Source organism: Halictus rubicundus, chromosome 3 (assembly GCF_050948215.1).
Source record: "Halictus rubicundus isolate RS-2024b chromosome 3, iyHalRubi1_principal, whole genome shotgun sequence".
Lineage (NCBI taxonomy): Eukaryota > Metazoa > Arthropoda > Insecta > Hymenoptera > Halictidae > Halictus > Halictus rubicundus.
In genome coordinates this window covers 8277219-8303805 of record NC_135151.1, presented here as the reverse complement: position 1 = coordinate 8303805, position 26587 = coordinate 8277219, and the positions used below count along the sequence as shown (strand labels likewise).

The window sequence follows — 26587 nt, the reverse complement described above, 5'->3', positions numbered from 1 at the left end:
CATATGTACATGTACGTCCAGCGAAAAAAGATATTACTTGTGTGGTAAGACCCTCATTGTACTGTTGGAAAGTATTTTCTCCGGTTGGTCGAATGAACAAGCTCCATACGCGTAATCTTCTCCGTAACTCGATTTTCGGAGAAACGCTCGTGCACGGCTCCGAAAATCGCCCACTCTTATAATGACGTGGGTATAAACCGGTTGAGAACTCCTATTCGCGCAGACGATCCGTATTCGGGACGCAGCTGCAAACGTCCGCGCAGCTTAGCACGCGCAGATTCTGAGCACGTGACAGCTGTCCGTAGTAGGGAAGACTGCTATCCAACCGGCGAGCGCGTACTATCCCCACCGCGGGTTGCGCGAACAAAGAGACAAAGCTACTTGGTTCGTGTCGACGGTTGATGCCACTAGAAAGTCGTTGGTAGTCGGTGGGTGCGGTTGTTCCGCTATATAGAGAAAAGAGGGCGCGTCGGTTTTAGGCATCGCGAGAAAGTTTATTCCGTCGTCGTTTCGAAAGGTGTGTACAGAGTGAAAACACAGCGTGGGAGAAAGAAGATTCCTCGTTAAAAAAAAGAACAAGGAAGAATAAAAGGTTTATCGTCGCGACGCGATAGTGATCGTTAAAGTATATCGAATATATCTCGCAGGTCTGTCGCTTCTCGCGGGCATCCCAGGGATCGGAGAAACGATTTGGACCGCGTGAACGATCGCGACAACGGAGAAATCGCACACACGCTAGCTAGGCGCGCTTGGTGATCAAATTCGTCGGTCTAGCCAAGACCGTCGCCACGAATTCAAAATCCGTCGACCGCCACTCACGATCCTCGCGAGGCGAATCGCGTCGCGTCGAACAAACGAACGAGGAGTTACTCGAGCCGTATCGTTGTCGGTATACGCGAAAGAATCATCGAGAACCGACCGGTACTCCATTTTCGCGCTGGAGCGTCGACGAGCGGATACGAAGTGCAACCGTGCGACGTGGCCGCGCCGCCATTTTGTGAAGATTCCTGAGTACATCCCGCCACGAACAACAACGGCCTCTCTCGCGCCGTGACCCATCGAATCGAGGAGGAAGAAACGGTGTTACGCTTCGATCGCCGCGCGTCGCCTCCGTTTTCACCATCGGGGAAAAGGGAAAAGGGGCCGGCGGGGGAGGAAGAGGACTGGAAAAGGTGTGACATATACAACATTTCCTCGTAGATCGATCCGACCTGGGTGACTTCGCTTAGCAACCATGAGACTGGAAATTGTGTCAGCGGCGGATTTTTTGGTGCATCTGCTGCGTCTGCAGGCGGGTCAGCTGTCCGAGCGGCAGCTCGAGATGTTCAAGTCATCGTTGACAGAGGTTCTCCGTCACCGTTACAGGGACCATTGGTTCCCGGATCGTCCGAATCGCGGTTCCGGTTACCGTTGCATACGTATCAACGGTAAAATGGATCCGGTGATCGCCCAGGCAGGCGCGAACGTAGGATTGCTGCCGACGGTGTTGCACAGCTTGTTTCCGACCGAGCTAACAATGTGGATCGATCCGGCGGAAGTATCGTACAGAATCGGCGAGAACGGATCCATTTGTGTGCTCTATGAGCGCACGGAACCGGATCCGGAGGAGCAACAACAGCATCAGTATCATCATCAACAACACCAGCATCCCCATCAGCACCACCACCATCAACAACAGCAACAACAGCAACAACAACAACAACAATTCGAGAGCTGCAAAGATTCGTTGTTGCTGGAACACTCGCAGTTCAGCGAGCAAATCGCTGCGTTCGTTTCCAGTTGAAGCGTTCCACGGCTAATTCATTCGTCGCTGCGACGACGCTAGACGTCTCGCTTCGTCTCCATTGGACGTGCATCACGCTCTCGGACTGATCAAACCACACGCGTTTCTTTTTTTCTTATTTCGTGATATATGTGATCGTGCTCCCCTCTGGTCAAAGTGAAAACATAATGTATTTTTTTCCATTCGTGTACACGAACGCACGCACGCATGCACCCATTGAACAGTGTTCCCGACAACAAAAGGGTCCTCAACATCGACCACGTCAGCAACAACAACAACAACGAGAAAACAATTGTATGGGGAATACAAAATAGAAATCCGATTCTTCTTGGCCAAATTCTACGAACGAATTCACGCGATCCCGACGGGGGTCGCAGTCATTTGCAACCACGACTGATTCTAGTCTAACCATCGTGCGCGAATCGTCCTCTATGAATCTTTCCGTGATTCTTCGTGATAGAGGATATACTCGTGGCGGAAGATGCGTCATCATTGTCGTTGATTAATCGAAGGAAAATAACGTCGCGCGCGCGCGCGTTCGTGTAACAACGATGACACCAGAGACCAACCGTCGTTGTCGTCGTCGTCGCGCCCCGGCGCGTCTCGCGAGAAGATCCCGGGGCTTTTATTTTGTTCCAGCTGTGTAAAAGGGGAAGAAGCAGCGAGACCGCCATTGCACAGTGAGAAACTGAAAACAAAATGGGCGAGCTCCGCGAGGAACTCTCCCAGCCCGACAAATTGATCTCAGCCTCCTCTCGCGCGCGTCTCCGTCGATCCTGAAGGGACGCTGCGCGGGACCGGGGAACAACGAACCAGTCTGACCCTCTTCTCTGTTCCGCGACAGAGAGAGAGGAAAACGCAAAAAAAAACAAGACTCTCTCCCTCAAGAAGAATTCAACGTGTTTTTACCGTCGCAAATCTCTTTTCTTCCACGAAGTCTCTTTATGTAGCACTCTTATCGATTATTCGGGAAACCTCTCGTATTCCGATGTTCTTGGTATGTCTCTCCCTTCTACGACGATCGAGAAGAAGAAAAAATCGTGAATGCCTCTAAATGCAAAGAAGAAAAAAAAGAAATATCCGAAACCCAAGAAGGAGGAACAGCTAAATTCAATTAAATCAACAACAACAACATCCGGTTGCATATGCACACTCTTCTGTCGTCAACTGTGATCGTCATGGACTTTTCTCCCTTAACCTCGCACCGTGAATGCAAATCACCACCGCAAACGAGCCACACACAGACACCGAAACGAAACACGTCATTCAATCATTCGGGAAAGAAAAAGAATAATCACGGATCGATCTTATTTGCCGAGTAACAAGAGGAGGAGAGCCCGTTTGACCTCTACCGTTAATCCTTCGGTTTTCTGAAATCCTCAGGAATCGATTCGGACCTACCTTCTCATGGGACACGTTGGCGCCGACAATCTGCGACGCGTTGTCGCCGCCTCGGATGTCGTAGCAGTGCCCCCAACACCCCTACCCCCCGAGTATTGTTCTTTTCCGGATCATCCATCGTCCATCATCGTCTTCATTGGTCGTCAGCTGTTGGACCGCCTGAAGCTCGACTCATACATTGGTATCGTTAACACAATAAGAACACACGTTTACACTGCATACGTACAAACCTTTAACAAAAGCGCGAGTTTATATGTACATATATATAGGTATTATGTACCGTAGGGAATCGCATATAGGCGCGAGAGCGAACCGAAAATTCAACTCGCGCGTGTATGACGTATCGTGTTGTCAAATTGTATATTATCTGTTTTCTCGTGCAGTGGAGAAAGAGACTGAGCGAGCGAGTTGAACGAAATGTTTGCGTATGGATGGATGGATGGATGGATGGATGGATGTATGGATGTGTGGATGTATGTATGTATCTATGTATGAATGTTTGTTTGCAAGTCTGCATGCATAAGTATATTCATGGCTGTGTGGATGCGTGCGTGTGCGCGACAGAGAAGGAGAGAAAGGAAAGCGTGTGCGCATGCGCGCGCATGAGCAAGAAAGGGGACAAAGAAACAAAAATATGAAGTAAACAACTGTGATTTTCTTCTCGCATGAAGGGAGGGGCGTGTTACATCGTGCATGTCTTATACAATTATCTTTTCTGGTGTTTCGGACGCGACCAAACGCTCGAATGTCGAATGGAGTATGCATGGGCGGGCACGAATGGGGACCGTGTAAAAGTGAAAACGTTACGAAGCGACTATCTTTCGATCCATAGATATACCCACTTGGACAATAACGTTCACCGATCGGCTGTTCTTTCGTAATCGCTTGCATCCTACCAAGGGTTCCCGGGTACTTCGTTTTTCGTTTCGATTGCGAACCGCTTGATCGTCCTTTCCAAAATATTTGGAAGCAAAGTGGTGTGTTACTCGTTCAATGTGTCCTTCTTGGTTTAACGTCGAACTGGTTCTCTCGCAAATGTGTCGCCCCTATCCACGTACGTGACTGTTTCAATCGTTCATTTCTTCACCCGCTTTCCACAGTTTTTCTCTGTAGCCAATCAATGGGACAACTTTCGTTGTAACAGCTGCAAATTAGTGTTGCAGAAATATTCAAACGAAATTATTATCCGTACAAGATTATGCCAAATCTTACAAATAGACCACGGATGTTTATACGATTTGGAATTTTTCTAGACGGATTTTAAAAAGATTACTTTTCCGTGATCATAGTCTTTTTAGAAATCGGAAATTAAATTAAATTCGTGCTAAATTCCATCGAACTTTATAGTACAGCACTTTTTGAAAATTTTCAGAAGCCGTAATTGCATAAAGATTCGCGGTCTACTTATGGACATCGCTTGAATATTATTCTGCCTAACCATTGAGCGAACATTGTTCACTTATTTCGTCCATTCATTGTTTAGGAGCCACTTTATTGTAATCAAACAAATGTTGAAACCACCGCTTTATGGTTCTTTACGAGAATAGTGTACGAACTGTTTAGTATATTTCAATGTTCGAATTTAATTTACAGCTCTACCGCAAATGTTAGAATAGTTCGAATTCTCGATGTTTATAATGATCAAATAGAATTCTGTGGTGTTTGCAAAGAGATCGGCTGGGGATAGATGTCTCTGTTTTCGTCACCTGAAATCCGTCGTTCCGCGAGACAATTAACGCGTGTAATAGTTCGATCATTTCTTTATAGTTTTTCTCTTCCTACGGTGACGTGTTCGGTTTACACGAAATTCGGTGAAAACGAAAGACAAACCATATTGAGCGGGGAATTTGGTACGAGAACGTTGTACACACACGACATCGGTACACGGTGATTAACGGCAAATGTGATTTTTCAAAAAGCGTCGCGTAAGCATACACAAAAATTCAAAATTTTGGCCTGCAATGCTAAAGTTGTCCGAGAGAGAATTTCTTTTCGGTTTTTCGATTGTGTAGCCGGATTGGTTAGCACGTTGAACGCGACGCCGCGGCTTATTGGGCACGGTGCGGCGTAGAAATACGGGAAAAAGCATTGGACACCGGCGGAGCATAAACGAAAAATCTAGGGCCGGTCCCTGGGGACCGGCGTAGCGTTTCAACGTGCTAGTGATTCAATTGTGAAAAAATGCTGCGTGATATGGGGGAAAGAAGAGAGGAAGAATGAAAGAGAGAGAGAGAGAGAGAGAGAGAGAGAGAGAGAGAGAGAGAGAGAGAAGTATGTTTGTGAGAAAGAGAGCTAAACAAAGTTGCCGGGAATTTGTGGCGTTCAGTGATCGGATCAGAAGGCTCTGTATGTAGCAATTATAGAAACCGTGTCTGTGATTATATTAAGAATAGAGAGACAATATAAGCAATCTCTGTGTGAACGACCTAATTAGGGGCGCGTGTATTCGTGGTTCTACGGCACGCGTACACGCGACCGTTTCGCACCGATATGTAAAAGTAAATGTTTATAGATATGTTTATATCCGAGAGTATGCGTGGCAATTTTAAACGAATCATTTTTTTTTTGTAGATTAATTCACTTTGGCGATCAATTTTTCGCGGATTGTGCATTACGTATATTTGTGTATATATACACATATATATTTTTTTTTACCGCGTCAGCTTTATATACCATTTTCTTTCTGTTTCGCATTTCCTTCGAAGGGACAAACAGGAGGGTTTGATCGTTATGTGATTTCTTAATATTTCTCTGTATTCTTTCACTTTTTTCTCTCGTAGCATTTAATTATCATTACACTTGATTTCGACCGACTTGCAGTTTACCATCGTAGAGAACAATTTCGATTAAAATTGCTAAGCATGCCTACCTTGCGAAATTACTATAGAGCGCGCGCAAAGGGACGTAGAACGATGAAAAAAAAGAGAGAACAAACAACAAAATTCGCATTTTCTTTTCGAAGAACCGTGAACAACGCAAACCGTTAATTCTCTTTGTGTGACGCGACGCGTCGTCAAACACAGATATCCGTGTGCGTGTATGTGTCGCTGTCAAGACGAGACGTGATGGTGAAAGTGCGAGAGTCGAACGGCGACGCGTAGAAAATCTTGCACACCGTTTTCATAGTCCATAGATGATATGTGTATAATATAGCTTGTACCGAAGCTGCAGCAGATAATGTTCCTTTTTTCTGATTTGATTTCGAGCCATCGGAAGATGATAGCCTGACGATATGCAACGGTGCAGACTCGTTCGATAGAGACCGTTTGATTCGCGTGAGACAGACACAGTCACACATCCACAGAAACACACATCTACATACAATCGACAACGCAAACGAACAAAGATCAGCTGTGAAACGAGAGAACATGCGTGGCGAGTGATAAAGCGAGCGAAAATTCACCGAGAGAGAAAGACACGGAAAGAAAGAAAAACACTTGTAAAACCAATTGTGAGAATCAGTACGAGAGAGAGTTTATTTCACGAGCGAATTGTAATTACTATATATACATATATATATACGCATATATTATATATACATACTTATATATATATACATCTTGTAACTATACATACAGTCCTTCAGGAAGAATTTGTACAAACCCGCTGGAATAAGGCACCAGCAAGTCTGTGATTTTAGCTTGGTTATATTCAGTATTTTTTTAAATAAAACGAGACAAAATCAAGATAAACGATAAAAAAAAGATGAAAGATTCGAACTGTGAAAGAGACGTGCGAGCAAGAGAAAGTTTTGTATGCGAAAAAGCATAGTCCTGCGCGAACTGTGTTTGTGTGCGTGCGGAGGGGTGGGGGCGGAGTAGGTGGGGTACAGTAGGCGTGCGTGTAACAGGAAGTGGAGGGGGACAGTCGAGAGAAAGAAACGTTGGCAAAATGCAGACAGATAGACCTTTCTTTTAATATACCTCAAGAAACTTGAAAAATGACTCGAAGTTTCTAATATCAAATTGTTACAACGTTGACGGACAATCGTGTTCGCCGTTCAAAATTGTAAATACGATATGCATTTATTTCATGCGTAGATTGCGAAAAATTAGACGCAACGCGAAAATCGAATGCGCTTTATCCTGATATTCGCATCTAAATCTTCATGATTATTGTACATATTACATGATTTTTGGAATTATTGGTGAGTCTCGCGATACGTAAAATTAACAGCTGATAGTTTCTAAATCCACCAAATTTCGCGTGTCTTCCGTTTGCATTTCCCGTTCATGTTGGCTCCCTCCATTTTCTCGGGGAAGAGAATGTGTTCATGTCTATTTGTTTGTTTGTTTGTGTGTGTGTGTGTGAGACAGCTAGAGCAGCCGATAGTCAATATCACGAATCGAGGTAGACAGTGGAATAGCAGAGGTGCGGCGGAGCCCGATAACAAAACGTGTATTCGAGCGACATATATAAACTTTTCAAAATCCCGTGACACACGGAAGCTAAACGTCGTTCTTGACTGTCGTAATAACCAAAGTTCCAATCATTTTATCGTGTTTCAACAATTTCTTGGGGAAGGAGTTCGTCGCACCTTCAGCCTTTCACTGCACACGCAGTGCGAAACTGTAGTATATGCCGCGTGTCTTTCTTTTCTGAGGGGTTGGCGTATCTGTTGGGACACCAGGAAGGAGAATGAACGAGAGAGCAAGAGAGAGGATGTCGAAGAACCGTGAGATTGCGAGAATGAACGGGAGAGAAAGAAAGAAAGAAAGAGTGAGTGAGAGTGAGGCTGCGACTGAGGGTGTGAGACGAGCCGGGAGGAAAAATAGGGGATCGACACAGTAAGAGAGCGTGAAGCGTAAGGCCCGGCAGGGGTGCTCAACTCGGTTGAAGTGGGCCGTGGGTTTCATCGTGGTAATATTAATTGTGATGCCGAATTATTGTACTGATTAGGGAGAGTTCATAGCGATTTTAATACGCATCCACGTTACGAGAGACGAACAAGAGTCGAACAAAAAAAAAATCAGAGTGAAATAAATAAGACACCGACCCAAGGTCATCGAGATCCGAATTCGGCGGCCCTGTTAGCCATTGCATAAGAAGAAATACAATACACGTGTACATGGAAACACATACACACTACATTTACACACAGTTACACGTTGCGCATCAACTGCGAGCGAGATACGATCGATTTGGAATAATCTGTATAAAGAAAAAAAAAATGCTTTGTCAATAGTCATAAACACACACACGTGGATGACGAAAATGCACCTACACACGTTACACTTACACAACTTTGACGAAATACACGGAACAGACACGAGGAACACGTTACGTACACTCTCGAATCTGTAGACTAGTAGGTTTACTATTAATTATTACGAATTATAATTATTATATCTATTATTATATCAATGTATAATTATATTTAGTTTTTAGGTTATTATGTCTATTATTTCCCGCTTGTACATACGCCGTGAGCTCGAAAAAATTAAATCTTTATCAAAAGAAATCTATAATTTTTTCGACTGTTTTTGTACAGAGATAATAAAAACAAAAAGGCCTCGTGCTTATGAAATTTCATGAATATAAAACTTTGCTGTCCGCTGTTTTAATTTTATCGACAACTCTATTCCGCCTTCCATTCTCCTTTCCAATAATCCGTAAATTAACGATTGTTCGCTTTGACGTTTAAACATCGTGCTACGGGGAACAATATACAATTTTAATTTAAATTTTTACCTACATCTACGTCATTTCGTTATTAAAGAAAAAATTGCAGCAAATTACCTAAGCAATCGCCCCTTTCAAGGAAGTACAACATTTTTGGGACACCCTGTATAGGTTGCTTTCTGGCCGCCGCGTCGCGCTAAGGAGTAGAAAATAGGGGTACCGATGCTTGCACATATACGCAGGATTCATGTCAGTAGTAGCAATAGTTTTTTGCGAATATCTCGGAAACTATTCATTTTCGACAAAAATGACAATTACATTTCGTGTTCGTCTTACCAAATACCTGACAATTTCGGAAGTACTGTATCAACGAAATAGCAAAAAATTTACATTAATGTTAACAATAGAAAGGTGTTTCTCTGTATGGTATTAGTTGTCAGAGTGCTTAATCAACTGTCATTGGTTCCTCTTCTGGAGATACAATATTTCACGCATCTCAACGAGTATAATTGAAATAAATCTACTTTACATAAATAAAATCGGCGCACATTCAATACTATGTCATTTAATTTTAGTTGGGAGAATAAGAAGGAAATTAAATTTTTTAAAAGCAAGAATGCGATAATGCTATTTAATTATAAGTCTGTATATTTATTGAAACATTTTCTCAGCATTCTAAAATTTTTTGTTCATAGGTAAAACCAACAATTGAAAACTGTTATAATCGGTTTCGGATCTTCAAGCAGTTATGAAATTCGTCGAATAACATTTAACCCTCGGACGGCGGAACGTTTTTACAACTGTATTAATGATGTTTAGGACCATTCACTGCTTTATTTATTAATTTTTTAAAACATATTTTCGAAGGTACCTCTTGTACACACGTTAATCGTTTTGTTGTCCCCAATGCAACACCTGTGAAAATAAGTAATCGAATAGCGATTTTGATAATCTGCGTCAAAATAGACCCGGACTCCGTCGTCCGAGGGTTTAAGGATGCTGGTTGTTATGAAGTAATGCGCAAAACGCGATGGAGATCAGTTTTTACAAGAGAATGGTAACTGGACCGGTGATGCAAATGTGAGTTAACAAAATATATACGATTAAAGCATAATCGAATGTTGGTACGGCATAGATAAGTGATTTACTAGTTAAAATTACCCTTGTGCGTCAATCGATCCGAGGTCAATCTATGAGCTCAACGATTGTTGTGAAAAATTAACTATGTTTGAAACAAGTGAGTAGTATGTCCTCATGAATATTTAGAATTTTTTATAATATTCTATAACAGTTGACCTTAAAAAGAGAGAGATACATATTTAAATTTAAAGCTTTATTTGAAGTAAACAGTTTACTTTTTATACATTCGTTTGCTACAAGTAAATGACATACGGTTATGTTCTTTAGAATTTATACAATTCATCAAAATTATGACAACTAACCTTTACAATTTAGATATTACATTCCAATACGAAAGAATTATATATGGAAAAGTGGTGAAGCCTAAAAACATATAGAAACCAAAATACTATTGTACTAGAGCTAAAATATAGTGTAATGCTGAAGTAGTACAACTAGCAAAATGAAACGAAGAATGGATAAATACCAAACAGACCAAGTTACATGAAATAAGTAAAAATATTTTCTGTCCAAATCCAGTCATTTCATTGACTAGAAGAAACCAAATTCCGTTAACTCTATAGTCTGTCCAACGAGACGAGGCAGTAGACGTAAATATAGCCACTCGAGTGCGACAGAGTTGAAATTACCCTTCTCAGATAGTTAGCAAAGGACACACGCTGGTGCTTCAATCCCTCGTCTCGTTAAACAGACTATAGGCTAACAAGGACAGGTCATACCAGATGAACTCATCAATGTTATTTCCTAGCTAAATTGGATTGTCCCCAGTGGGGATGGGGCAATACTGACATACATATAAAACACTTTTATGAGAATATTTCACTTATAAAAGAATGAGAAAGCAAAAAAAAAAGAAATACCGAAAACTATCAAATAATCCTTCAATCTTTAAATGACAAAACACATGTATATACATAGGGGACATAAAAATAAAAATTAATTTAGTCACTAACGGTAAGTTATTGCGACTTTAAATAAATAAAGAAAGAAAAGTGGGTCAAGAAAGATATCCATATACAGTGACTAAAGAGAGTATTTATGCTCTGTTGATATTTTCCCTACAGAATAAATAGTTAAAGCATAGACAGCTTAGTCTTTTTATTACACCTTTCGTGCAGCTACTGATCGTTAGGAATAGAGCAACTATCCATCGGATAGCTGGTTGTTGCGACCCTTAGGATAATTTACAACTTTATTTATGTACCAATTTGTGTAAACATATTTTTTAGGACACTTCTTCTGGACACGTTACTTTTTATATTGTTTCCAATTAAACAGCTACAGTAATTGGAATTCATTGCTAGCAAACGAGTAGTTAAATGACTATTTTAAGTAATCCCATCGTCCAAGGGTTAATGATTCTGCCATATTGGATTCTTTTCTATTTTAACAGTAAAAAAAGGCTATTTACCGATATCTAACTATGGAATGAAAGCATATTATAAACAGAATAACTGAAAGAATTATTTGAACTTTGACATCATTTTCCGGGAAAATGGATCATTTGCGACCTATGGTTCCTGTTGCAAAGTTGATTCTCGCGATGAGTAGAATACGATGCAATTACAAAATTTTCGACTTTTGACTTTGAATCTTCAAAATCTCAGGGTCAATTTTGCGGCAAGTTATTTACGTCAATATCCACCAAACCAAGAGTGCAGAATCACGTTACGATGGTTATGACATATCATTTTGTGACACCTTTTACACAAATTAACTAGATTTGTGTAGGAACGGCTAGTTTTTGTTGGTTGCGCGGCGATGTGAGAGCGTGCGAACTTGAACATGATGTCGAGACGGCCCGTTATCAGAAACGCGTTCGCGAAAGATCACGATGGATCCGCGGTGACAGGTAAATCGAGAATCACTGGAAAATTAACGGACATTACTTGGCAGATTGGCTAAATCGTTGATTGCCGATAACCGAGCGGTTAAACTGGTTCGGCGGGAACGATACATTTTGCCGTGACCGATGGCGGGTGGGAGAAAGGGTATCAGGAACTCGCTACATACTACGAGAGAACCCGACACGCCATGTTCCACGAAGTGGAAGTCAGTCGAGCTTTCAAGTTGAAGACCAGCCTCGATTCCCCTGAAAAGGAGACTGCCATGCCAGTGTCGCCAGATGAGGGGAATTAAGTCGAATCGAGGGGAAAAAGTTACCCTCTCTCTGCCAGTACCGGAGTATGAACGACAGAGACGAAACACGTCACGTGACCGAGCCACGGGCGGAAACGTGGGGGATAGCGCGGTGAAATGGGAAGTTACAGTGGGGACACAAGTCTTGATCTGGCGACACTGCGCCATGCCGATCTCTTCGGTCGATCGGCGCTCGGATATTAAAACGTATCGAGGCGAAAAAAACGTGTTCCTGTCGTCGTGTCGCGCCGACTTGATAACCGGTCTTTTCGTTTGTGTTATCAGGAACAAATATCCATTCAGGAGTCTCACCTAATGGTGACATGGTACCGACACATGCGACGCGTCATGATTTCGATGAAGAACTGTGATCGGTCTTGGACTTTCCTGCACCGCTGAAATCGGGACATCAAGCAATTTCCTATTTCAATTAACGAGTCTCATATTCCCATATACATGGAATTTTTCATATGTATATATGGAAGAACTGCAAACTTTTATAGGCTTGGGTCATCCTTTTTTCCTTTTATAAACAAGTAAGTGAGGGTAAATAATTACAAAAACGGAGCCTCCTCCGATTTCGGCTTAAAGGGGTATTCTGGTTGTCGAGGCTGTTTTTCCACCAATACTTAACAATTTTTTTCGGGAATGCTATTAAACTTTTTGGTATTCGGAGAAGATAAATTATTTTTTCAAGTAAACATAATCAAAATTAAAAAGGATTCCGGTCCTTCTGATGATCGAAAATAATTTTATCTATATCAGGATTATTAGTATACAGGATTATTATTTATAAAACTATGTTGAATTTAAAACCTAATCCAAATCTTACCTGAATCTAATCTAGACCTAACTCAGACCTTCATGTTATCGCGAATCCTTGGTTAGTCTCGGTTAGATCTCGGTGAAATCTAGGTCAGATCCCGATTAGCTAGACTATGAGAATTGTACATCTTACAGTAGATGTGTGATAGACGAGACACTTTACGTAGTATTAAATATATATTTTTGTGTATTTCGGAAACTAAGCAGAGCAACAGTTATTGTATGTATGTGTAGGAGAAGGGTGATTCACATGGTTTGTTTTGTTTGTCTCTATTACCTCGATTCATTGGTCGAACTATTCTTGTGCATTATGAAGTAAAAGTTTGAACGGGGGGGGGGGGGCAGGCAATCCAAATACATCCCAAACATTAAATATATGGTATGCAGCATATGTTTGCGAATATCTCGGAGGTCGAGGTTAAGCGACATACAAGCATGAAGAAAAGTTGTGCAAAATGTTGACCTTGACAACTTTCAGAATGTGCCTTTCAGAATCTAGGTCCACACAAAAAAGTAGTAAACTGCAACTTTTGATATTTTCTCTGTAATTAACGAATAGAAATTTTTTCAAAATTTTTTACTTCTTGTAGTAAACTAATTGTTCTAACTTCTGAAAACAATTCAAGTCGTATGGTTCAATATTTAAAAAGTTATCGTCCTTTGAAAAGTGTCCGAATATTACTGATGTATTGTAATTTTCATTTGAAAAGTGAGTGAAATATGTAGCAATAAAGATAAAATCATCGGATGAAGTATAAAGTAAAAAAGATTGAAATAGATTTTCAAATTATCTTAATCGTAATCATTTTAAATGACACTTTTATAAAAAAGCATATACAGTGAATCCGGAATATACACAGCTCACGAAAGTATTCGAACGCCATTTAAAACAGTATAACTCTTTTAAATTGGACCAAACGAACTGACTTTTCACAGATCAAATTCACCTTTTTGTAAATCAAATTCATCTTGTAGATAACTCAAAAGTAAAGTACAGTTTTATTACGATATAAGACGACGATGTTTGTTTCAAAATAAGAAGATCACTATGCCCTCTTCTGCTTTTGAAGTTGTTCGCTGGATATCGCTTTTATTAGTGCTTTTGTGTTAGTGCCAGAACGAGAGGGTATATGTCATATTTTATGCTTTTATAACGAAAAATATCGCTGTGGTTTATCGGTATGTACCTCTCGCCTCTTACTCATTCTCCGTGTTCTATCTTGGATCCACTCGAGAACAAAGTGAAGTCGAATACAATACATATTTACCTGATGTAGAGGGCATGTTGTATCCTTATCCGGGGTAGGATTGTACATACAATTGTGTATACAATCGCTGCTTGGCTGACCACTTTATACAGGGCTCGAAACGATTCCGAAAATAACCGTTTATAACTGCCATATAATGGTTCTCATCAAAACAGGTATGAAGAACCGAAATTTCTAGCTAAGCTAGATTTCAATTACGGTTCTCATTACGGTTCGAAACTGTTACTATTCGGTTCTTAACACTAAACCTACCGACACTTCTTGTATACCTGTTCCTACCGTAAATGGTCAAAATGACCGTTCCATAAAAAAAGTTAATGTTAACACACTAAACGTAGATACATAATAGTCAATTTGTTGCTGAATGAATTAGTAGATGAACAACTTCCATAAAATGACGATACAAATTTATGTTTATATAATTGCAATTATATAAAAAATACATACTGCGATGTTCTCTCCTCAATTTACAAAATTGTATGTGTCGTCCACCTTTGGATGTATGTATTTGCCATGAAACAGTATTATCAACCAGGCACGTGCGTAACTTGATAGCATCTCATTCAATAAGGCGGCTTATTTATTTTGAGTTGGTCATGCCACATTGAGAGTAGCCTTTCTTTTATACTGATTGCTTAGGTTTAGAAGAGCTATTTAAATACTATATTGTCTCGTGCGGTCAAATTGACTTTCATTCAATCCTGTTTCCTACAGCTGATGCAGAGAAATTTTTGTATTGCATAAAGATCCGCAGTCTACTCATATGTAACTCATGTTTATAGCTGAAAGAACGTTCTTCAACAGTATGTAGTCGATTTTGGTCGATCATTTATTTATAAAAGGATACAATGGAGCAGGATAATTACGGGAAACGACCGCGGTCTTTGTAAGACATTAATTTTCCTCTGTATTCCGAGCTCTCTCAAACAATTCTGGGTAACCTACAGTAACGTATCTAAATACCAAAATGTTGTTCGAACATGTAGGAATGTGTAACTTAAATTTCATTGGGTGTGAACGTAGTTGAAATTTGGACGTTATTCCGCGTTTTGACGTTTTTGAACGTTTGCGTGGCATCATCGGCTGGGAAACTAGAAACATGATGAAGTCGGTGGAAAAGCAGCGATTGAACCCGATCGCGAACGGTGTGAACTGCGAGAGATTTGAATCGGCGACGGCTGGTCTGCCCGTTTTTTTCGTCTACGATACGAAATTAATTCACGACGAAAGGGGTTAAATCCCATTCCATCCGATCGGCAAGCAACGGAGGCACGGTTCAACAACCCGTTCCTTGGCGTTGGTAAGGTTTCACGGTTCGGGCCGGCGACGATGTGGGACAAATACGAGGCGGTATCGTGAAGAAGAGTGGTCTCTCACGTGTGAAATGATGGCGAATTATTGTGCCGAAGAGGAAGAGGAGTCAGAAAGAATGAAAGGGTGAAGAAGAGTAGGGGGAGGAGTTGCCGGTGGGTTGGCGATGCAATGGTGGTGGCCGTGGCGGTGGCGGTGGCGGTAGTAGAAATGGAGGAGAAGGTTGAGGAAAAGGAGAAGGAGGAGGAGGAGGAGGCAGTAGAGGTGGATGAGGTGGAGGAGGAGGCGACCGATGGTTGTCGTAGGGGTCAGCGTCGGTTGTTGCCCTGGCCCCTTAACGTTGCCCGTTCGGTTACTGTCTCTCTTCACCGCCCCCCTCCCCCCTATATCGCCTTAGAATTGCGATTCTGTTGAACATTAACACACCACTACGATTGCTTCTGTTCCTTTCTCTTCGATGCATATCCATACCTTCGTAGCATCCTTACAGATCCTCTTTGATCTGTCTCTGTTTCTCGCCCGGCGTCGTGACAATCGGAAAAACTTCCCCATCTTCGAAGTCGAGTGTTGTGGCAATCGCGAATCATTTCGGTGACTGTTTTTGCTCGTAACGGGAAGAGGAAATGGATTTCGTAATACCATGTTGATGGAACCCACAGGTTACACTTGTTTGCCGCGATAAAACAACACGAAACGTAACAGCAAATACTGTTTACTAGTTTTATCGATAAATAATACAATTTTTGGGAAGGTTTCCGAATGACACTAATAAATATATCGATGTTTCGAATTTATGGATATATTTACCAGCTTTCACGAAAAATATATGACAATCATTATAACGTAGGTCTTTCTAGTTCTTTAAAATAGAAAATCAATAAAGCTTCTGATCTGTGTGAGTATAGCACTCCCCTGAATTAGAATGAATGAAATATAAATGAAAAGTAAGAGAACCGTAACGTGTAGAGGAAAACATTGCTATTTTTCAAAGTTCGTGTGCACGGTACTATAGAGTGATACTTTTAAAGCACAAAACTGTAAAAACATGCGAACTTTGTTCGGTGAAAATACGGAACCTCGTAAGGGAGTGAAGATAGGAAACTCAAAGAGAAAGGAAGCGAAAAAACTGCACGGGTTCGTGCAGGTGCCAACAAGTTCGAACCTGAACATCCTTGCCGCTTGCTACTCTTCTTGGAAGTAAATACATCTTTTCGTATCATAATACGAGACCCATGAGAATTGAATAAACATTTGTTTCTCTTGCTAGAAATTCGATTAGGCAATTTATTAACAATCATATAGCGTGGAAAAAAGTCAAATTACCAGAAAAGAATCTGATTGAGTGGAAAGTTCATTCAAGGCCGAAAATATTACGGAAACGTTCATCTAATTTCAAATATCAATTATCATTGGGAGAACTAAAATTTCTGAACACTTGACCTTTTTAAATTTTGCTACTTGACAGAGTTTGCGAGAAACTGGTCGTTTCTAACAAAATGTTATTCTCCTGTCAGTAAACAACATAACGGCGCGCAAATGGGGACAAGGTAAATCAGAAGGAGAAAAAATTACGCGTATGAAAATGTCAGCGGCTGAGAACGGTAGTGTAGAGATACGGTGAAGCGGGTGCAGGAACGAAGGGACGCAGTCGATTGCTGCAAATGTTGGCAAAAATCCTTGTTAAAAAAGCTAAAATCTAAAAAACTACAAATCTTTGTTATAACAGGTTTACCGGTTGTATAATTTCTTTTCAGTGGCACAATATACTGTACATTGTATGCGTCACCTATTCTACGCACCAAAATATTTTACTTCACAAATAAATTCCTATGAAAACGTTGATATCCATTTATAAGGACAAATAAATAAATACATATCTGTTATCGGAAAATTAAAAAAATGTGATACCATTATACAGTAGAGATACGAACATAACAAATTCGAGCACAAATTTTTTTGGTAAAAATTATGCGAATGTTTATAAAAGTTATTTGTTACAAGAAAACTGCATGGTAGTCCTAAAAAGCCTGTAGATCGTATGTGAAATAAAAAAAATTAGATTTTTATTCACAAAACGTGTTAACAGCTACATATTTATTATTCGAGTTACTTTTCAAAACTTTGAAGAATAAAGAAGTAGGAGAACGTTAAAAGAATTGGTACGCTTTTTGAAGGTGCAATTTAACTTCTTTCTCTGCATCTAAAAAATGGCTCTGTCAGCAGATGCGAAATTCTATCAGAAACCCACATACAAAATTTTAGATTAGTTAGTTGAACATGCAAAAATGCATTTTCACTTTGATTAAATGCGTTGGTCTGTGTCAGTATGTAATAAAAATCTATTTGCTAAAGTGCTCAAACAGTTGTGCATTCTTAACGTTGCAATTCAGCCCTATACAGTTAACTGCTGCTCTAATCGGATCGAAAATTATCAGAGTATTCAAAATCGAAAATGTATCTTCCCTCCGATTATTCCGGATTATTATAAAAAGTTTTTGTTCACTGTGATCTTCATCAAAATATTTATTATTTGTTCCTTTCTTGTGATACTTCGTTTCTGAGCGAGAAAAACCATGGAAAGGCAATAAAAATTAATTTTTCTTAGTTTTTCGTAATGTCAATACGTTAATAGACTATGCAATTTTCTTAGTTTGCCATTTCATGTTCTTCGATCTACATATCGGCAAGAATTTCTAAACCTTAGGCCATATACATATACTTATAGACCCGGCATAGATATAGGATATGCACAGGACGCAGTGTTCCAAGATAACGGTGATCTAGTGCCCTCAACTGACGTCACAAGATAATTCAAAATGGTGGATAGTGTATGAGACTAACAAGGAGACTGCAAAACCTTGTCGTCACGGATTTAGTTCAGATTTTGCAGAGTTATAGATTTAGTACTCCTGATTATGAAAATACCCCATTACAGGGGCAGACTCTTAATAGTTTTCGAGATATTTGTAATTAAAGTTTCGATATAACCGTAAAATGCCAATTCAGTTCACGATGTTATCACGCAGCAGTTTGGCGTAGCGACAGCGAGTTAAATTTATACGTTGTAGGGCCGGGTTCGGATCCCTTCGTAGTAAATCATTTTTTTTTAATACTTCACACATAAAAATCCATTGTAGATGCTAAATAAATTTTAAATAATATATTTTTACTGACTAAAGGACTAATTGAAAATGAAACTTATTATTTTACAGAAGAAATACTAGATCTATCATTACATACACAAAGGATAATAGTTACAAATTATACATAAGAATAAAAAATAAAAAATAATATTAAAATAATACATAAAAAACAATAAATAATAATCAAAACGGTTGATGTGTCTAAAAAAAATGGTTAAACTATACATACTGAAATACCTCCGGCCACCCTCTGTCCATACCTGTTTTTCTTTAATGTATATAATTATAATTATTACATTAAAAGCCTATTTCGACAGTAGTACATAAGAAATTCACATTTATTTTCAGTTTGTGTACATGAACAGTATCAATATGAAATTTATTTATAACATTGCGACAATATTTATCAATAAAATTAATATTTAAACATTCGCATCTCTTTTTGTATGCTGGGTGTCCAACACTATGGAGACAAGCTATATCTTTAAAACGCTTAAGCATAGAAAAAAATGTCATAACGCGAAGTTAAATGGTGTAGAATGGAGCATTGGTTTTATGCATTTTTATGCACTAGTGCAGCGAAAAAATGCAACTGCGTTTATTTTTTATATCGTGCCCCATACTTTTAAATCCACTAATCGATACATTTTTTTTTCTTCTCTACAAGGAAGTGTTAAGGGATTTATGCCTTCAGTTTAACTTCTAAAGAATCGTAAACTCTTCGGCAGCGTATGTAGACGGTACACGTACGAGGCAATTGGAGTTTGCGAAGCAGATGGCGTTTCGTCGACCTCCGTGAACAGTCTCGAACGATTTCGGCAGACCGGGTTAGGTTAGGGAATCCCGGAAGTTTAGCTGATTGTGAGTTGCGAGGCGATACGAAATTGTTCGATCGATCGTATCGTCGGAGCTACTTACTTTGAATAGCCATGAATTAGCGGGCACGGTGCATCAGAGTTTCACAAATGGAAATTGCGGCTTCATAATAGTGGGACACGGTTGGTGCACCGTCTTGTTAGTTGAGAACTAGGCTTATTCCAAGCGAGCACACTTCTTTTGTTTCAATGACGCGACGTTGCGAAGCCGTTTCTTGACAGTGTCCTGCTACTCTATATCCTACGAGACAATAACTCTTCAAGAGAACTAAAAGAGAAAAATACTGCAATGAACTGTCCGAAGTCGTGAGCAATTCAGCGCCTGCCGACGAATGTCTTTCGAAACGGGGGATCCAATTATCGTACGGTTGGCTGGCTCCCTCGCCGGAATCGCTCGTCGTGGACAGCGAACGGTGTGTACTCATCGGGAATAAGAGAGAGAGATAGATAGATAGATAGATAGATAGATAGATAGATAGATAGATAGATAGAGAGAGAGAGAGAGAGAGAGAGAGAGAGAGAGAGAGAGAGAGAGAGAGAGAGAGAGAGATAGCCTCGATTGTCAATGATGTAGGTACCTGCCGCGTCGCCGCGCCGCGCTGGCAACGAGCAATCGAAACCGACGCGGCGCGACGAGGCAGTCCTGCGTGACTCATCCGCTAATAAAAACACATTTTTTGTTTTCGATTGCATCCTTTAGGACATCTGTTAAGAAGTCCTCGTAGACTTCACGCTCCTTTTATAAGGCAATTTTTGGAAGTTTTTGAAAAGTCAACTATTGAATATTCTGATTCCACACTTGACACGCTCATTAACTAACATTTGAAGATTACGTTTGACCGAATGGATTGTGACCAAACGTTTTGCTCACATTATTGTGCCACCAGTCAATGTGCTCATCCATATTTGTGTGCCTCCAGTGAATGTGCTTGTCTAAAAACTGCTTCCTTCAAAATCGTTATTCTCTTTAAAATATCTAAATGTCTTTAAGAATTTTATGTTGCAAAATTAGAAATATGCAAACGTGAAATATACTGCAGAATATAAATTCCGGATGTCGCAAAAATATTGAACTTCCTTGAAAGGGGTGATTCCTGAGGTCATATCAAGTACCTTTTTCCTTTGCGAAAATGTTCTCCGCGGCGTCGTTAACGAGTTATTAACGAAAAACGCGGACCAATCAGAGCGCCGCTACAGCGAACGCTGTAGTCAGTTGGGGCTGACATTGGCTGAGCCTCAATCCGTCCGCCGCGAGTGTAGCCGAAAATCGGCCGAAACGTGCACTTCTTGCCGACCTCTGAATCTACCTAGATAGCTTCTCGAAAACATTATCGCCGCACTTTCCGGGAATAAAAGTATTCAGCGCACTTCCGCACAATAGAGCATCGCGTACCTCATCGGCAACCCACAGTTTATGACCGGCACACCTGCTAGCGTCCACCTCGGCCGCCTGCCAGGGTACCTAGTCTACCTGCGCTCCTACGCGTTTCGTGCTTCCGTTTTCATCGAGCCACTAGTCAATCAGCTGCTAAATATTCGTTGTTTTCGGTCTAAATATATTCATTCTCAGTATTGTCAGTCTGTCGGCTAAACTTTACTTCAGGGAACCAGAAATTTTTTACTTTCTTGTTCATGTAATCCTGTAGATATTGGCGAGAAAACGCAGAAAACCTAGGAGATCGGTAGTTCAAAAATTATGCGTGTGTAAAGAAGTGCAGTTTCAGCGTTTTTGACAGGTAAGTCCGCCGTCATATTGATATGAATGATTTCCTCGCCGAACGCCATAGACATTGTTTTAGTGCCGGCGGCACACTTTTCATTCAATGTTCAATAACTTGGCTAAAAAATTGTACAGCGTCTACCGAGTTACAACACCTCGAACGTGGCCAATTGTTGAACGAAAATTTAGCGATCCTTTAATTTTCCACGTAGTAGCTGTATATCAATAATTTGGAAGGATTTTATATTTTTTAATGCATCCTTTATCCTCGCTGTCTACACTAGCATTTATTGCTTCTTCCATTTGCACTTTTGCTTCATACTCGACGGTACTATCGTAAATGCAGCCGTTTCTGATGCCAAATACAACAAATGGTTAATTATGTTTTTATTCGCAGTACGGCTTATTGTATCATCTATTTGACGGTAAAAGTACAAATTTTGTAACAATTCCAACTCTCGCCGCGGAGTTTCTATTGCGACTAGAGTTAGTATCCACGCTATTAAGTATAAATTATAATATAGAGTGTATTGAAAAATATAAAATCCTTCCAAAGGATGTGCAACATTATATGGACAAAAAATGGAACATTTTATTTCTCCAGATTCCAAACGATTATTTCAAAGATTTTTAATACCAATGACATTTTTGGAAAAAGACCCTTCTACATAGAATGATGAACCTGATTTCAAAATTCGGCTGACCATCGTTCAAGGATTTAAGGTTATCAGTGATACTATGAGGGCAAAAGTAAACAAATCTTGCAAAATAATTTTCGTTAAGTACAGCTAAGGTCCACCCTAATAGTGATTTATAAGAATCCTGTACCCGTGACTCGTGATGACAGGAAAGAGAATAGTATAATACATACATATAAAGCAGAGCCGGGAAACTTTTTCCCCGCGGTCGCGTCGCTGCGCGACCCCCACCATTAGTTTGCCGATTCTCCCACTCTTCAATACCAGTCCTAGCTTGACTTTATCTCCAGAGCCAGGGAACTGGGTCTCGCCGGCTGCACGCTATTTCTTTCATAGGATACCAGTCGAATGGTGGGAGACGCTGCTAGGCACTGAGAACAGGGGAAAGAAACAGTATGCGGCCCATGGGCCGCCAGTTGCCCGGCTCTATATATTATAAAGTATACGAGAGGTATACATACATATGCTTAGGTTGGTGTTGTAGGTTAGAAAACGGACTCTGTGCAGTAGCAACAGCTTTTTGCAAATATCTCGGAAACGAAGCTCAACCGGCGGTAACATATAGGAAAAAGTTGTTCAGAATTATGCCCCCAACTAAAAAAAAAATGATTTCAAGGTCATTGAAATTGGTGAGAAATCCCCTACTGTAGATGATTACCGCTTGCTATATTGGTTGCTCGTCTCCTTCTTGTCATCGGGACACCCATTCGTCTTTCTCGAGCCGACTGTACTCCCAATAGCAGGAAAGTTTCTGCTTCGTTTTTCGTTCCTTTTACGGCGATACGTTACTCCATTTCACTTCAAACCGAGTCACGCAGCGAAAAGTTCTCGTGCGCGGCTGCGGTCATTAGGATTTTCTTTAGCATTAACACTGCAATAACGAAAACATAAAACTGTCCGATTTCAGATTTCTTTCATTTTAAATTGTAGTAAAAAAAGTATTGAACTGCTTTTGTGAAATATGTACATGTTCACTTCTATCGATACAAAGAGGAGCCCTTTGTATGCTAATTTATTCTTTATCAAGCATAGCAATATTAGTCTTATTGCAATTTACTTACAAGACGATTATTAGCTGTAGAAATTGATTAATTAACTAGAAAATTAAAATAATTGTTTCACTAAACAGTTCACGCTAAATTGCTAAATTTGCAAATCTTTTTACAGAAAATAAGAAAATGAAATGGTCGGTACATCTATGTACATGTATGCACAAGTTTGTATCTTTCGCAGAAAGCATAGCGACATTTATAGAATTTTGCATTTATCACGCATTTTGTATTTGTCATGTGCATTGTCACAGCTACGGTGTGCTATGGCTGCGCTGCGGCCTACCCCCACCACACTAAATCACTAGCCTAGGTTCAAATTAGATTAAAATAGGGCCGGAGGCGAGTTTGACCCCCAAAACCAGCTATAGCCTTTAGCGATTGAATAAAGTACGAGTTTCTTTAATGCCCCCTGGATTTGCGACTACACCGCAAACGACTTAATACAGATATCAATTCCTTTTTCATGATGAACATTTTTTCATTGTAATTGAGAGTTGGAATATTGATGCAATTATATAACAAGTGTGTCTAAAATCGTAAAAGTAGAAAGGAATATGAGTTTTCAGTGTATGAAAAATTATTGAAACCAGTTCAGAACTCATTAAAGTTCACGACAGCGTGTTCGGTGCACCGCGCACCGTTGGGAACGCTTTATCTCTCGTTGTGCGTTGCTTTGCTATGTCGGTTTACATATATGTATGTATATTTTACGCGGGCGTGTTTGTGTCTATACGATAATCGTATCATTGACGTTTGGGATTTCAACATCGTACTCTCTGAGTTTGGTTTCCACGTTTTAATTTTAATTGCTGCGCTTGAAAACACGGTAAAATAAACATTTGACATTCATCTACATTGCAAAATTCATAGACTTACTTCACTCGATAATGTTCAGGAGTCTCGAACGAAATTCGCCTTACCTTTTACAATTCGACATTGTGTCTAAGGTTGTAGACATTGGACAAGCTTTAGGGTGGAATTTTAAGTTATATGTAAATTATGTTAATGTTAATGTAGCAGTGCGACTGTGGTCTGAATGAATAAGTAAAAATTGATCTTTCGTTAACGATTTTCTTAAACATAAAGTTTTGCTAGAATTTTATTAGTCTTTATTTCAGTGCGTTGTACTCATTAATTTACAGCGCACTCGCGTTTATATTGCTTCATCATTGTCAAAGTATTAAATTACTTCTGTTTATTTTTAACTATACAAATAGCTATATGCGTCCATAATAGACTTAGTGTTACGAATATTATACGTGTTAATGCAGATTTTGCTGGGGGTTCTATATGAAAAATTAACATGTTTAAAAGGATTCGAAGTAATAATAACGGATGCAAAGTAACGACAGGGTCTGAATGAGGTTTAAAATGGCAATAATAAACGGATCTATGCTTAGTATTGCTTGGCCTTGTAAACTGACACGTGATGTTGATTACAGACGATATTCAAAGTAATCAGAATGTTTCGTCGCGTACACTTCGGGCTAAAAGTTTCGAATTGCTTGTCCAAAATTCTATCGAGTAATAACATGTTTTTAATAGAAAAGTGTTTTGAAAATAGCCAATATATAGACATTTTATAATGCAATACTTATGAAATTTAAACTTTTATGAATAATTCTCTATATTCAAATAAACTTATTCTTCAAATGATTATCAAAAATTTTCAAAATATTGACGTCAACGGTAAAAGATTACTCAATTTAATTTAATGTAGCCCGTTCACCATATGTACATATTTCAAGTCTTTTTAATAATGTAATTTTATCTTTCACACGCTGCCATCTGGTTAGCCTTCGAATTTTTAAACGGATCCATATGCAACCTGCTGAGTTAAAAGGATTTTTACAAGTATGAATAACTTTCATATTATAGTACATATTAAAACCAATTACATATTTTGTGTTTCGACAAAAATGTGTTAACTGTTAAAGGACGAGGTATTGCAAACTTTTTCTTGGCAGTGTACGCAATATCAATCTGACTTTATTCGGCATACAATTAGCGTAATAGGATCGATAAAATTCGATTGGTAAGAAACTGTATTACATATTTAAAATTCAGCTGATCAGCTGTCGATCATACGACCGGTTAAACACAAAGGCTTCCTACGCACACTGCAGTAGGTCAATCCGTAAACAACAAGCTTCGAGTAATTACTTGAAACTACGAACAACATTCGTAGTTATCGTGAAATACGCATTTTTGTTAGTCGAACTTTCATAGTACCCAACTTGTCGGCGCAACACTGGCCTCGTTAACCAAGATAATCTCGTTTCGTACGCTTGCCTTGTATTTTTCAACCAATCCAGTTATCAGCTGTGTAACGACGCAATATTCGGAAACGATTAACGTCATGCCTAACTCGACTTTGCGGTTATCGGTGACGCTGACGGAGTGTGTCGAAACACACCTTCGACACGCACTGTGCATCGGTTGTAGCAGATTTAGGAACAAAATCAAATTTCAAGTGCTCGTGATATGCCAAACACGAATTTTGCAAATATCGTTTTAACTCCGCTGCGACAAACAAAAGGACACCTATCGCATATGTATCAGGCATCAGGCTTGGGCATTATCGAAACAAATTATTTGAAAAATAATCGTTAAGATAATATATTATCTTATTTGGCTACATGTCATTTGAAGCAATCGTATATGTTAGTTTATTTGAACAGCCAAATAATTTTTCCAAAATGATTTTATTATTCGAATTGCAAATGAAATTCAAATAAATTGTCATTTTATTTTTCATTTGATCAAACAATTCGTACTCTCCAAAATTCCATTTACTTCGTGTCAACATCGTCAACTGCGATAACAATTTCAAAATCGAACGCAGCCAGACCTTAAACATTAAACTAAAAAAATTCGCATATGTAAATTTAATAATTAATTTAGTTATATCAATAACTTAATTTTAAGATGAAACTATCTATTACTTTATTTTAACAATTGCCAGCCTATGAATAAATGTATTAAAAAATTTCGTAGTTATGCATATCTTGCTTCTACTGAATAATAGTCACGTAATACTACATAATACTATACTATACTGCAAGTAACAGAATGGTATATCCGGATGTCGGATACGAAATCAATTTTCGCATTGATATAATTTATTATTAATATGTATCTTTGCTTAGAATTTACAAGATACGACAGTGTCGAAAGACTAGCGAATAATGATAAACATTAACTTTTCAACTTTATTGCATTACGTCAATTACATTTATGTTGTAGAATTTTTATGGTTGCTGGTTTAGCAGTCTATGTTGCGAGGGAGCTTAGTGCTTCAGTGTAGTTTTCTTGTGGTTTAACTGAATTTACTATATAGGTTTGTTTTCTTTTATCTCGTTTCGTTAAATTAGCTTATACTTCATTCTGGTTTCGTTCAATGTAACGAGATCTACATTGTAGGTACATTCTATATGTATAACGTACGAAGCGACTATGTGATATCGATTAGGGTAGGGCTGGGCACGGTTGGGGCCCCTCAAGCGCACTTTCGTCGCGTTCGCTGGTGTCTCGCGTCTTCGTTGCCCTACCATAACGGTGCTTATGGGAAGGGGACAGTGGGTCCTATGGTGGGGATGGTCTTGTCTCA

At 39.6% G+C, this 26587-nt stretch overlaps 2 protein-coding genes across 4 annotated transcripts in view; both read left to right on the top strand.

Annotated features, from left to right (window-relative positions):
• Ipk1 (Inositol phosphate kinase 1) overlaps positions 1 to 26587 on the top strand; it is an 84048-nt gene that overhangs the window by 2547 nt on the left and 54914 nt on the right. Inside the window, exon 1 of one of the 3 annotated variants that reach the window (XM_076785187.1) lies at positions 18982 to 19920. The exons of 1 other annotated variant lie outside the window; for it this stretch is intronic. The gene's annotated coding sequence lies outside the window, so the exon portion shown is untranslated. Of the gene's footprint in view, positions 1 to 18981; positions 19921 to 21005; positions 21244 to 26587 lie in introns of those variants that run through there. One more of the 3 variants, XM_076785189.1, reaches the window with a different exon arrangement.
• On the top strand, positions 327 to 8727 carry LOC143352577 (protein BTG2). Its single transcript, XM_076785182.1, has one exon. The coding sequence runs from the start codon at positions 1235 to 1237 to the stop codon at positions 1781 to 1783; it is 549 nt and encodes a 182-aa protein (XP_076641297.1). The 5' UTR covers positions 327 to 1234; the 3' UTR covers positions 1784 to 8727.